The sequence below is a fragment of the Centruroides vittatus genome, unplaced genomic scaffold (assembly GCF_030686945.1).
Source record: "Centruroides vittatus isolate TY-2023 unplaced genomic scaffold, ASM3068694v2 contig_975, whole genome shotgun sequence".
Lineage (NCBI taxonomy): Eukaryota > Metazoa > Arthropoda > Arachnida > Scorpiones > Buthidae > Centruroides > Centruroides vittatus.
Genome location: NW_027122648.1, coordinates 3,106,154 through 3,120,734, shown reverse-complemented (window position 1 = coordinate 3,120,734; position 14,581 = coordinate 3,106,154). Strand labels below are relative to the sequence as shown.

Genomic DNA, 14,581 nt, shown 5'->3' with positions numbered 1-14,581 from the left:
ATACAAAAATAATGAAAATGTCCATGAGTTGGATCAGAATTGTTGTAAAATATATTCCATGCATATGAGATGTTATTTTTGTTGCAGTATGTGGATGGCCTGATCTATGTCATGCTTCTACAGAATCGGTTTCAATAAATCTTCTGATTATTAGGGAAAATCTTTGCCTTGCAGGAAGATGGTGATTTGAGTATCTTTCTTGATATAATCTAGCAGCAGCCGACACACAACATTCAGCAACACCATAATAAAAAACTATATCTATGTGTACACTTTGTGGAAATTCTATTTTTATAAACAACTGACAATATGAATTAAATACCAAAAATTTTCCATTTAACTCTGATGAAATCGTTTCTAGATGAATCAGCAGTTAAGTAATTAGGCAAACAAATGTGCCTATTTAAGAAAATTATGCAGTTTTAAATATATTTATTTGAATCCAGAAAATGATTTTTAGAGTAATTAAATGGTGCTCTTTTACTTTGTTATTGGAACTTTTACATTACTTGTGCTTGTAAAAAAGTTTCGACATAGCTGATCTTGAAAATCATTTTCAATGTCAAATGTAATTACATTAACAAAATTAACACAACTTCAATACCTTTGGAATAAAAAATGTTTAAGGGACTTTTGACTCACTCTGTATAAAATAATAATAATAAAACCTACTGAATGTCAAGTCAATTTTTTCATCATGATTATAATATCTATGTTATGCTATTAAATAATTGATTTTCTTGTGTTTAAAGTTAAACATAGAACATTAGTAAGGATCAATAAATTTGAACCTCTATCTGATATAAAATTTTTGTAATAACTGTATCAGTGACAATCTTGGAAAAATGTACTCTTTCATTCTGAATTTTCAAGAAATTTTGATATCTATGGAGATACTCTTATGTCATAAATTTAAGCACTACATATACAACCAATATCCAGCAAGAAAATTTAAAAAAAACATGAAAATGTTTCTTTCATGTAGTTTTTTTAAATATTTTCTTGCTGGATATTGGTTATATGTGTAGTGCTTATTTACATATACCCAGTTTGAGTAGTTGAATTTAGACATAAAAGAAAAGTTAATTTCTAAAATTGTTTTCTTCATTTAAAATCATTTTAAAAAATCAATGTAGATGCTGTATTCATAAACTATGATTAATTAGGAATTAAGAATGAAACTCTTGCCTGACTGATTAATTCATAAGTTTATCATTTAATTTAATGTCTTCAAAATTCAAAGTCAATAAGTTTCTCTTTTGCTATGATGCTATAAATAAATATACTCTTGCTTACAAGCAAAGTAATATTTTATGAGAGGCAGTCAAGTCAAACTGGACTTTGTTTTACAGGTACCAGAAGGAATGCTAACTACTTGTGGTAGTAAGTTGAAAGTGTGCCCTACTACTAGCAGGTAGCATACCCTTTGCAGGTCAGTCACATGACAGTTATTCAAAATAGTGGATTGCTCTCATGGAACAGTTGTGATGAAGTTTTTTGTGAAAGAAGGTGTAAAACCCACAGATATTTACTAAAGACTTCAAGCACAGTATAGGGATGAGACACTCAGCCATAGTAAGACATTTGAAAAGTGTAAGTGTTTTAAAGGTGACCAGAGGTCAGTGAATGATAATCTTGACTGTGGTGGTTCCAAAGACACAGCAGGCATTCTTGTAGAACATCCAGCATGTGGAATGCCTGATCCTAGATAATTGACACACAACCTGTCACACAAGAGAGAAATCTTTCTTTGGGGATAGTGAACACAATCATTGCATGAGCTCATACTGCTCACTGTACTGTATAAATATTACATTTAGATTAAACTGGAAGAAAAGAATCGGCCCGAAGCGGGACTCGAACCTGCAACTCCCGCTTACCGTGCGGACTCGTTGCCAGTTACACTACCTGGACCTTTGGTCTGATCTCTTCCAGCATATATAAGACTAAAATATAACCATTGATGGTTATTGCAGTGCTGACTGGGGACACATATATGCTGGATATGTGGGCGCAGATAAGACTAAGATATAACCATCGTTGGTTACATCTTAAAATGTCAATTAGTCGAAATATGTCAGAAGCTCACCTTGATCTCTGTCTCGGGTCTTGCTTGTTTTATACTCTGAGGTGACATTACAATTACATTCTGAAACTACCCTCCCGTTTACATACTTAAACATCTAACAATATCTTGTCAAAAGTTTTATATATGCTGGAAGAGGAGATTGGACCGAAGGTCTGGGTAGCGTAACTGGGAACACATCCGCACGGTAAGTGGGAGTTGCGGATTTGAGTCCTGCTTCGGGCCAATTCTTTTCTCCCAGTTTAATCTAAATTAATTAATTAAATATTATAATTATTAATTTTAATAAGAGATAGTGCCTAATGCCTAACTATAGTGCCAAATTTGTTTCTAATCTATAATTATATATCCAAAATTTAGCTCATTTACGGCAGTTGTTGGTGTATTTGCTTAATTCATTAAACTTTGCAAAAGAATGTCCAGCCCTGCACATTGCTAATTTAATCTCATCCACAAGCAATGGGAGGACAGGTAAAAAAGCCCTATAGAATGGGATAACATATACAAAGTGAAAATCAAAACACTTTGAATTCTATGGCTCTCATAACTAACTTAGCTAAAATAGCCAAAAGAGGTGAGCCCCGAGGTGCACACTGTTTCTGCAAATAAATACTACCATTGAAACATAAATAGTTATTTTCAGTAACTAATGAAAGAGCCTGCCTTAAACCCAGTATTTGTAGTATGGAAATTTCATTCTCAATCAATAGACTGTTGGCAAGCATGACTGCCTCAAAATAGGGAACAGATGGATATCTGTTCCCTATTTTGACTATGTCTATTTTGTAACAAGACCAATGACCAATAACAAGACCATGTCTATTTTGTAAAAACAGTACAAATTTGGAGGAGTAGCTTCAATAATACTAGTTATAAGCGATTTTGCCTCAAGAGCAGAAAAAATGACAAGATTGGAGCTAGGAACTAACACAGTGATTTTCTTAGCAAGAGCCTTTTCTAAAAATTAGGTTGGATGGGAACATTTGTTCACCAAAGGACAAAGGAACCAAGCAGATTTGTGTGTCTTTACTTCAAAAAACAATCTGGGACATGCTACGTTGACTAGCGGGTCCAAGGATCCAGATAATGCTGACACAACTCCTGGCATAATAATATCCTTTTTTACTTTTCTCAAAACCACCAAAGTTTGATCTTCTGTTAGCAAAACTGATGCCAATTGTAGTGGGAAGTCATTAGCCCTACATAGGAAATTGTCATTTCTGCACAGCACAAACTTTTTGTCTTTGTCATCAATCAATCTGCATCAATGTTTCCATGCAACTCTCTCACACTTGATATGGGTTGCACTGTTCAACTTGCTAAAATCATAGGTCATGCAATTATGTGACAAAAACATACTAGTGACAAGATGGCTCCAGTGTTTACATTTTGTTTAAATTTTCTTTACATTCTTATCAATTATTTCTGTGTATATTAATTCTGTTAATTTTTGTTTGCCATTGCCATCGTATATCATGTTTAATTTATAATGGCATATAATTTTATATTTTTTATTTCTAAACAAAGATTTTATGTTCCATGCTTGTTCGTGAAGAGCAATTTGAAAACGTGTTCAATCTCTAGATTTATAGCATTCTATCTGCCATATTATCTGATGAAGACTGTTATATACTGTCGAAAGTATTGTAAAGTACTAAATAATAAATGACAAATAAAAGGACCGTTATCGTTTGCGAAACTATTGCTAGAAACTCACGACCATTAACCTAATGGGTACTTTACGCAGGTTTCGCGATTAGAAAGCCAGGCCTGGACTTTCGTGTGCTCCGAAAAAAAAAAAATTATAAACTAAAATCAATAAGGAACAAACAAGTTATAATATAAACTAGCAATTATCACTATGTACAAGTTAGTAAGAACCAAAACAATTTATTCAATTAAGAAACAATTCTCAAGACCCGACAAAACAAGATAACTTATCTCTTAATATCTACTAACTATTCCCCTTAGAATCTGACAAAGTCAATCAACCTACAACTATGATCCTATCTGTCACCTCAATACTAGGAACCTTTCTCTATCCAAATCTCCTTCGAATCCAAACCTCTTTCGGATCACCAAGACTTCTTCTTTATTTATCGCTCTGGAATTCACTTCACTTCGAAATTTGCCTTGATCGCTCTCACTCTATTGGAAGCTCATTTTTTGGAAGTTTATTTTGTCAGAAGCTCACCTCGATCTCTGTCTCGGGTCTTGCTTGTTTTATACTCTGAGGTGACGTTACAATTACATTCTGGAACTACCCCCTCATTTACATACTTAAACATCTAACAATATCTTTCCATCTTTCCCCTGGTCAGCTTGTTTCCCACAATTTTGCTAACTACTTTTACATTAAATTTTACCAGGCTTTTTACACATTTGAGATGTCTTTTTTATTAAGTTCTTTAGCAAGTTCTCTACGCTAGGTGCGTGTGGGCCCCCCTTTTTTGCGGAACTTCCTTTGAACTTCTGAGTCTAGGAGCGCAAATGCGCGTTAGTTTTCCTATGGCGCTTTGTCTAGTCGTTGAGTTGGTTCTTCTTCATTTCTTTCTTTTTTTTTTTTTTTGTTTTTTATTGCAGAAGGTGAGTAGGGAACCTATGTCCTAACTAAACATAAACCCCAAAAATAAAATATAATTAAAGAAAACAAAAAATAGAAACAAAAAATACAGCTCGGACTCAGTTCCTTACAGTATACATTACTTAAATGTATTTATTGGTAACACCAATAGACAGTTTTTAGATTTTTTTTCTTTTATTTTTAATAAGTGGCATCTCTTGTTGTTTTTCTCATCAAGAACTTCTATTCTAAAGCCACGCATTTTTGTTTGTGCTCATTTGTAAGAAATTTGGCACTCATATCAAACACAATTTTAGAACTTTAAACATTCTACAACAATATCATAGCCCACTTACAAGAAACTTGGGAGAATGTCACACCAAACTCAGAAATGATGAATCTTCTGTTTATCCATACTGCTTCATTTATTTGCTTGACCACATTGTACACGTATGTTCTCCAGTGGTGAAGTGTGGGTTTGAAACTAGACCAGTAAAGGACATGTTTTTTTCTTTTGGTAGCTTATTCTATCCTTTGGGCACTAAGATGGCATTTTTAGGCAATCCCATTATGGGTTTGGCCAGGCCCACAATGGGGTGGCCAGGAATATGTTCCTCAGAAGAAATTTATTTGAAATTGAGTAATAAAATAATTTAATTTTTAACAAATTGTAAAGATGTGCTGCATGGGAAGCAGTTCTTTCATTACTACCACCCCCCAGCACTGATGTTCTCCAAGAATTGAACTGTCTATACCAGTTTTTACTATTCCATTGTTCATGAGTTTGTTATTACACACATCACAAATTTGTCAATGAATTTCAAACAGTCAAACATCAAGAGAATTGATGTTTGACTGTTATAGAACTTATCTGGTGGAATTTTCTTATGTATTTTTGGATACAGTTGACAATGATTGAATTTTTGGATGAAATTGAATGCATCATTTGAATTCTTTAGATGTTTAGAGACAAGAATCTGATGACAAAAGCTGGCATATGTCATCTGCTTAGATTGTTTGCACACTCAGAACTTACTTTATGAAGGTGCTTTGCATTTCCTTGCCTGTAGAATTGTAGTTCTTATATTACAGCTTTAAAACAAATTAAATGAACTTTGTTTTTTATTTCAAAAATTGGGATTTATGGAAAGTCCACAAATGTTGAGATGATTGTAAGTCATTTGATCATATACAGAAGAATATCTATAATTTACATGATTAATTTTTTATATTTGAATACACCTAATTGAATAAAGTAATTAACAAAATGAAGGGATTAAATTTTTGTTTGATTTTCTAATTGATAATATACAGTTAAATTAATGAAAAATAAATTTCTTTGATGGATTTAATTCTAAAATGATAGTATACATAAATTCGAAACAACAATTACAAAATGTTTTCTTTTAAAGATCAAAGTCTATGATATTCTTTTGTCAATTTCACATTTTTAAAATACCTAATTTTATTATTATGATCCAATATATAATTATTATAGTTACACTTTTATAGTTATTAAATATTGATTGTTGTAAGAATTTTTACAGTTCAAAGATCATAGTTTTTTAGAATATTTATTTTTTCCTCAAAAGAATGATTCATGTCTAAAATACAGATATACCACCCTTGGTACCAAAGCTTTGCCAGATTATCCATTTTTCCAGACCAATCATGGTCATATATAATAATAATTTGTCAACACGTCTCTAACTCAATAATGGACTGTTAGAAACTTAAATAAATATTAAATGTAAATGAAATAAATAAATAAATGAACTCGTACATTCTTTTTATCATAAACAGTCAATCAACCAATACCGTAAATGTCACACAGCTTTTACACTGAAATACCATTGTTAAATGTAAGAAACTCTTAATTGCTTAAAATGTTTAAAACATTTTACATAAAACTAGTAAGTTTTCATCATAAATTTTTCCTTTTCTATTAGTTAATATTGGAATATTCAGAATATTATTTTAATACAGAAAATTAGATTAATTAATTTATCTAATGATTTCCAAGTTCTTTGTGAGATATATTCTGTTTTAATTTACAGAATGGCATTATAGTATTACTTACTCTAATTAAAAATGATCTAGATGATATTTCCATTTCTGTAATTTTTTATATAATTGTTTATTGAAATAAAATGAAATTAAATTTTTTTAAATTCTGGAAACATGAATAGATAATTTTTATATTACAAGAAAAAAAGGTAGTTATGATAGATATGTAGGAAATGAACTTATTTTATAATTCATTCTGTTCATCCTGCTATCAATGGGCACATTGCTAGTAAAGTGGCTTTAATACAGTTGGATAAGCAAAACCAATGACAGTCCATTTCAAATGAACATGCTCAATGTAAACATGATTGTAAGATATGCTAAAATTTTCAAGGTGGGTTGTTACTTGTTTAATCATCTTTATTTATATTTATTTGGTATTGATGTAACATTCATAAAAGTTTTTTTTTTTTTTTACATTTTAAAAAATTTCATTAATTCTTAACATTTATATTACCTTTTCCAATTGTTTTATGATTTTGAAATTGAGTATATATTATGGAAATTTTTCACATATAGTTTCATTGCTTTGTTTTTTATGTAGAATATATACACAGAATTCAAAGAAAAAATTATTTGTTAAATCTAAATAAAAAATACTACTCTATACAAAAAAATTTTAAATTGTATGGATGATTCTCCTTGTCAATCTTCTTGAATGCTTTTGATAAAGTGTGTGCTGTTCATAATTTGATTTTGTTTTAAGTCTTTCCTCCTACTAATCCCTCTTCTTTAATCTGGACTTGGCCAGATATGCAAAGTCTTAGATAAGGTAAAACAACATTTGATAATTGCATGTTGTCTCTGACCAGAGTACTGTATGAATTCCTCTTTAATTGTAGTCATCTGATAGGAATTTGCACATTCAGCAAAGGCTAGCTGTTGTCTTTGTACTTCTTAACTATTTGAATATTAATTTTTTTGCAAAAAATAGATGCAAGTAGTAATTGTAATTACTGTAATATTATAAAAATTAATATTCAAATTATATTAGAAACTAGAGAACCCAGCCACGCGTTGCTATGGCTCAAAATGTATCTATTATAAATGTATAACACTTTCCCCATGGGGGGATTTCAAAAAATCTTTTTTTAGTGTATATTCTGTTGACATACCCTATTAAAATGCAATCAAAAATGCAAAAAACTGCATGTAAAATAATATAAATAGAAGCTGAGTTCTTCACGGTAAACCTTAACCTATATTATATAATAACACCTGCGTATTTGAATGCAACATTGTATCAAAATTTCAAAGGAATCAATAAGAACAAATGAACATTACATTTTTATTTATATAGATAGATAGATCTACTTTAGTTCATCCAAATAATGCCTCACAGAAAAGCAACTTAGGTCGTCGTACTCGTGGAGTTAGTGCCATCTGATGGACATAAAAGCCTTAATCCTATCCCCCAGAGGGGAATTTCAACATCTATATTATATAAAAACATGCCCGTATTTGAATGCAATGTTGTGTGAAAATTTCAAAGGAATCAGTGAAGAACTTTTGGAGATTAGCTATTAGGAACAAACGAACATTACATTTTTATTTATATAGATTAAAATTCAGAACTGTAATTTCAATATCATAAAATTTATAATCATGTCATTTTTATAATCAATGAAGAGGCTAAGGAAAGATTTTTATCTGTTATAATGAATACATTAATTCTTGTTAAGGAAGTTCTTCAAGCATAAATTCAGTTCTAATGCTTTTGCTTTTGCTTTTCTAATGCTTGGAGCAAAATCTTTTAAAACTTGAATTTCTTTCTGGTTAGGTACTCTTCATCTAAATTCAACAAAAGAAATTTTTCTTGTTACTCTTGATAAGAGACATATAATCTGAAAATGCATCTAAGCTCAAAAACTTTTTTGTTCTGGGGAAAGCAGTTTTAATTAGATTTTCAAGTAATTCCATGCATCCTTTCATTTTTGTCTATTTGCATGATGAAATTTTTATTTGACATTTATCATGTAAGTTAATTTTTTCAATTACTCTACTCAACTTTATTTTTTGCATTTATATTTATTTTTAGATATATACAAAATAGAAAATAAATTTTATATCTAATCTTTTTATTTACTCCACTTTCATTTACTAAATTAACTACAAAATAATAAATAGAATAGCTTGATACAAAATAAATACTAAATTTTAAGATTGCTACAAAAATTAATATATTGCAGTTGATTTTCTTCATTGCATGATAAGTAAGAGTCAATATACTAATCCATTTTTAAAAATAATATGAGTATAGTCTCTCATGAAATTAAATATTTAGTAAATTAAGATGGCAAAATTTATTTAATTATAATGTTGCAGTAAAGTGATTAGAATGAACATTGTATTATTGAAATATCTGATACCATTATAATGTTTTTGTTTGAAGAATTATAAAGAGAAATTCTTGCAAAACCTCAATTTAATGGACTAATTCATGTTAGGGGTGTCTGTTAAAGCTGAAAGTCTATTATATAATAATGTAGGTTTTCCAAATGCATGTGTTAAAAATTGACAAATTAATTTGGAAAGTACACTTTAATTGTATTTAATTAAACAAATAGGCCTAAACAGTGTTCTTAAAAAGAAACTAAAATTTAAATTTCACAAAACAAAAAATAATTTCCTATTTATTTGTCTTGGGATGAAGATATTTGGAGACACTCACATTGTAGTGTGTATCTCCAAATATCGTGGTGATTCTTGAATTTGAAAAAAATAACATGTTAATTTAATTACATATAAAATTCATTTTAAAATTAACAGGGTGTGAATTTTCAGGCTGTGAAAATTAACATCCTGTTAATATCCTGCCCTTTGAACTTCTGCTACAGAACTTAGATTTTGTCAAAGTTTGTTAAATTGAGATTTTACTGAATTAAGATTACAATAGAAAAGTCTGACCCAATTAAACTATTTAAAGTAACTATTCTTTTTCTGAATGATGTCTAATAGATATATATTCCCTCACAAAAACAATGTAATTAGTGATGTAATAATTTTAATGTTTGCAATTTAACATGTATATTATATTGATATTTAGAAATTTATAAAAGAAATTTGGTAGACAAGTATATTAAATGTAGCTAATAAAGTTAAACTTAAATTTTCTTGTTATGTCATTCTATAATTATCCTGGAATAATATCAGTTCTGTAATATAAGAAACACAAATTAAATTACTAATATTAAATATTTGAACACCCTTTTTCTATAATGTTCAAGTCTTTAGTTTAGTTAGTTAATTATTAGAATGAGTTAATTGTGTCTATAAGTTTTTTCTTTAAATATTTTTGATTCATTTAATAAATTAAAAGAAAGCAAAGATAAACTGAAAAATTAGAATTTTGTATTTATCCCATTGTCTAACGTAGTTTCCCTACAATATTCAATAATTACTTTTACTTTCAGAAGATTCTGGATACTGGAAGATTTAAATTGATACATAATTATATAATTATGTTTTCGTTTGCTCACTCTTTAGCAAATACTATTATTTTGTTTTCTTGGGAATATAAAGAATAAAAATCATATAAAATAAAATCTGGAATGTCTTCAGAGTACATATAGAACTTGAAGGTTTGATAGGACATGAAAGATATTACATTCTGTATAATGATTAAGGGACATCTTGAAATGGCTACACACATTGATTATTCTGCTTATTAAGTATTTAGTTCAGGGGTTCCCAACCGGTGTTCCGTGGAACACTGGTGTTCTGTAAGCATCTCCCAAGTGTTCCGCAGATTTAGTTCAAATTAGAAAGTGTACAATCGTATTCGAGCCGCTGAATATCAAAAAATTAAAATCATAAAATTTTCATTAACTTAAATATATATGTACGACTCGTACTGTACTTATGGAGTGTACTACTGTTTCGAATAAGATAAAGGCAACGATAAAAACTGAATGAAATATGTAAAAAACATCAGGCACAAGTTTCCCATTAAAGTTATTTAGATATATTTTTTCCTGTCTTAGATTTGGCATTAATAATATGAGTAGAGATTTTGAATTATAACTGCTCAATTCTAATAAAATAACTGATGACAAGCTTATGTATTTCATATTAACTTCATATTTCATATTAAGCGTTCCGCTAAAGAAAATTGCTCACAAAAGTGTTCCGCATCCTAGAAAAGGTTGGGAACCACTGATTTAGTTCCTGTCATATAATTACAAAATTTCAGATCATTATTGATAATACTATACATAGTACTGTGGTTAATTAGTACTTGTCTGCTTAATTAATCAGAATTTTCATATGATTTATTTGATGCTATAAATTGCTATGCTGTGCAAAGTCAGCATGTTGTTTTTGACAGAATGAGGTCTTGAGGTCTTTTTTGGAACATTTTATCCAATAATAAATGAAGAAAGTAGGGTTAGATAAATAATAGAGAGAGAAGGGTTGACATTAATTTTATATGTACTGTACATGTATCCCTTGATTAACATGGTTAATTAATCCCTTGATCCGTGTATATTAAAACCACGTTAATCAAAATATTGTATCTATGTTAAGTAAATAGAGTTGGTAAAGACAAGTAAATTAAAACTTCTGCCATGTATATAAAGGGATTACTGCAAATAATTTCATATGTTAATCAAATCCCACGTTAAGCAAGGGATATCTGTACACGATCTTGTCTATATTTATAATCTAAATGCTATCTCTATGATTTTGGTTGGTTGATGTACATTCATTCTATCTTATATTGTTTCATATAAATATATAGCAGTAATAATTTGAAAATTAATTTAATTTTCAAATTATTACTATTTTTAAATTAAAAAATACAACTTTATTATCTTTGTTATATTTAATTATCATCATTATAAAGTAAATATTCAAATTGTTATAAACACCAGATTGATTTCCTACATTTATTACATGTAAAGAAAATTCTAATTTTTTTCAAAAATATTGATTAATAATAATATTTCTTACAGGTGGAGAAAAATCTCAAGAAAACATTCTTGACAAAGAAAAATCTAAAGGTATTGAATGCCCTGTATGCAAAAAGCAATTCAGTTACCAAAGTAACTTAGAAATTCATCTCAATAGACATTCTACATCTAAAGAAAACTGTCACTGTGAAGTTTGCGGCAAAGCATTTAAATGGAGAAGCAGCCTCAGATCACACATGAAAATGCACGAAGGTTCCTTTCCACACAGTTGTAATTTATGTTCTAAAAAATTTGCATATTTATGCCAACTAAAATTACATATAACAAAGAAACATTCAAATTATTCTTTACAAGTATTTTAAAAATTTATATCATCTGTTTATAAAAAAAAACTGTAGTAAAGAAATTTGTGTTGTTCAAAATATGTATAGATTTAATAAAAATTATTCCTATTTAAATTTATTTTTCTCATTATATTAAATTTATAATACTGTATATTTAAACTTTAAAATATTAATATATTATTTATTTATTCATTCTCTGTCTTTAGAGAGAAGAGAATATTTTAACTACATACAAGAATTATACATTTGTTTTTTTGATTATGACATAAAATAAAGTTTTAATACTTTTAAATAATTTTGTATTTACAAAATTGTATTGAACCAAATTCTTTGATTTTTCTCATGAAAAAATTTCATGAAATATATAATTAGAACTCTACTCAAATTATATCAAATTTCAATTCAAAATTCTATTATAAACAGAGCTGTGGAGTCGGCATATTTTTATACAACTCTAACTCCGACCAGGGGCAGACTTGTTAACAAAGTAAGCCCAAAAATTCTGACGTCATCACATGACCTCAGAATATTAGCATTAATAAATATAGTTCTAATAAAGATAGAACGTAGAAACTTTTTTATTCCAAAGCTAACATATTCTTTTAAGTAATGAATCAGTACAATAATTTTTACTTTTCTATTGTTATATATAACAGAGGAAAAGTGTAGCAATCATTCAAAAAATGATCCCACCACAAATTTTTGCATTTTTGGACTCAGGACACCTCGAAATGCCAAGATATGCAAAAGATTCGGTTTTTTTTTTCTGTATACACGAATGTTAGACTGTGTGGGAGGCACGATTTTGAATCGGAGTTGGATGGTTTAACACAGGAGTTATTAAGCTTGAAAATGGTTGAACTAAATCGGTTGGTACACATTCTAACATCCATTTGCACTTCTCTATGTTTTGAGGCTTCCCAAGTCCAAAAGAGTAAAAATCTGAGAAAGTAATTTTTTGACTGATTGTCATTCTTTTCCTTTGTTATAGGGCTATACTGTATAACACCGGGAAAGTAATAATGACAACGATTTTGATTATTTTTTAAAAAATACAAAATAAAACGATTTTAAAAAATTAATTAAAATTTGACACATCTACTGAATATATAAGTTCACATTTATTGACTTGTTTGATGATGGCATTGGTATTTGGTAAGCATCTATGAATAAAAATAGTTATTACATTCTTATACAAACAAATTAGTTTAATAAAAATGTTGTACAGTACATAATATACGAGTATATTGGGTAATATATAAGTATACAGATACATTAAACTAAGTCAAGAATGAGAAATTAACATTTAGACTGGTAAAAAAAGAGGTTGCTTATTTTGCCATGTTGATTGATTTATTATTTTTCATCTCTGTTATAAACTGAATTACTCCTTACAAAAAATAATCACTTCTATTAAGTCAGCATTCACTGAAGCTCTTCAATCATATTTAATAATTTTAAGAGCAGAAAATAAACACTCTACTGAAACTTGGTTGGTGACAATGCTGTGACACAATCAATGTTGTATTTTGGATAATGTCTGGATAGTGCAGTATTGCCATTTTAACATCCAAACTTGAAGAGTGGTCAATGTGATTTATTTTTTCTAGTGCATAATAAATATCATCTTCAAATTTTGTAAGATTTCCTTTGCTGTCTGTACTCATATTAGAACTCAAGCTTAATTTTGACGGTAGAGATGAGTTTTATAAAAAAAATAAATAATAAAAACTAGCAGATGAGCCAGATGTTGCTTGCGCAAAAAGTAACGATAACAAAAATTAAGATAGATAGATTATAGCTGATTTTACCTGTTTTCACTGGGTGCAGGAATTAAGTCCTCTCTCTTCCGAGACTAATTAGAGAATTTTTAGATGGGTCTAAAATTATGTTCGATTTTTTCACAAAAACGCAAAATACCGCATCTAAAATAGTATGGTAGAAACGGAGTTCTTCAGGGTAATCCTTAACCCTCTTCCTCTTCTCCCCGTGAAAGGACTTTCGAAAAATCTCTTCTTAGTGTACATTCTTATGATGTATCCCAGGGCTTCTTAAACTATGGATCGCAACCCCATTTGGGGTCACGAGATTTTAATGCAAAATATTGAAAATAATTTGTCAGAGTTTGAAAATGGCATGCTTTGTGTCGTAGGTTTTGTGAGTTGCACTTTGTGTCACTTCTGGTGCAGCGAGACAATGATTCAGCAGCACTGATTGTAGTGTGAACTAGTGTAGTGTTGCTTTTCAGTGTATTCAGTTGTCTCTGTTCCATTGTAACACAAGAGTGAACTGTGGTAGTACACCATTATTGTTTTTGCAAATTTGTATATATCTTCATTGTATTTCATATGTATATTGCAAAATATTTATATATCTTTATTTTATATTTGGGGGGGTGTCACGAAAAAAATCACAATCATAAATGGGGTCATGAATAAATAAAGTTTAAGAAGCCCTGATGTATCCTGTGTACCAAATTTCAACACTTAACCGTTTGAACTCTGAGCTTATCATTATTATTATTACAGTATTATTATTATTATTATTATTATTAACCCATCTTGATTATATTATAAGATTGTGAATGCTAATAATGAGTAAAATATTC

The 14,581-nt window shown here is 29.2% G+C and overlaps 1 protein-coding gene across 4 annotated transcripts in view; it reads left to right on the top strand.

Annotated features, from left to right (window-relative positions):
* The window catches only part of LOC136985712 (protein tramtrack, beta isoform-like), a 139,529-nt gene that overhangs the window by 112,144 nt on the left and 12,804 nt on the right, over positions 1–14,581 (top strand). Inside the window, exon 6 of one of the 4 annotated variants that reach the window (XR_010882374.1) lies at positions 11,672–11,808. The exons of 2 other annotated variants lie outside the window; for them this stretch is intronic. Coding sequence is in view for 1 of the 2 variants with exons in the window: in XM_067283050.1 (XP_067139151.1) it covers positions 11,672–11,991 (320 nt within the window). In the remaining variant the exon portion in view is untranslated. Of the gene's footprint in view, positions 1–11,671; positions 12,088–14,581 lie in introns of those variants that run through there. One more of the 4 variants, XM_067283050.1, reaches the window with a different exon arrangement.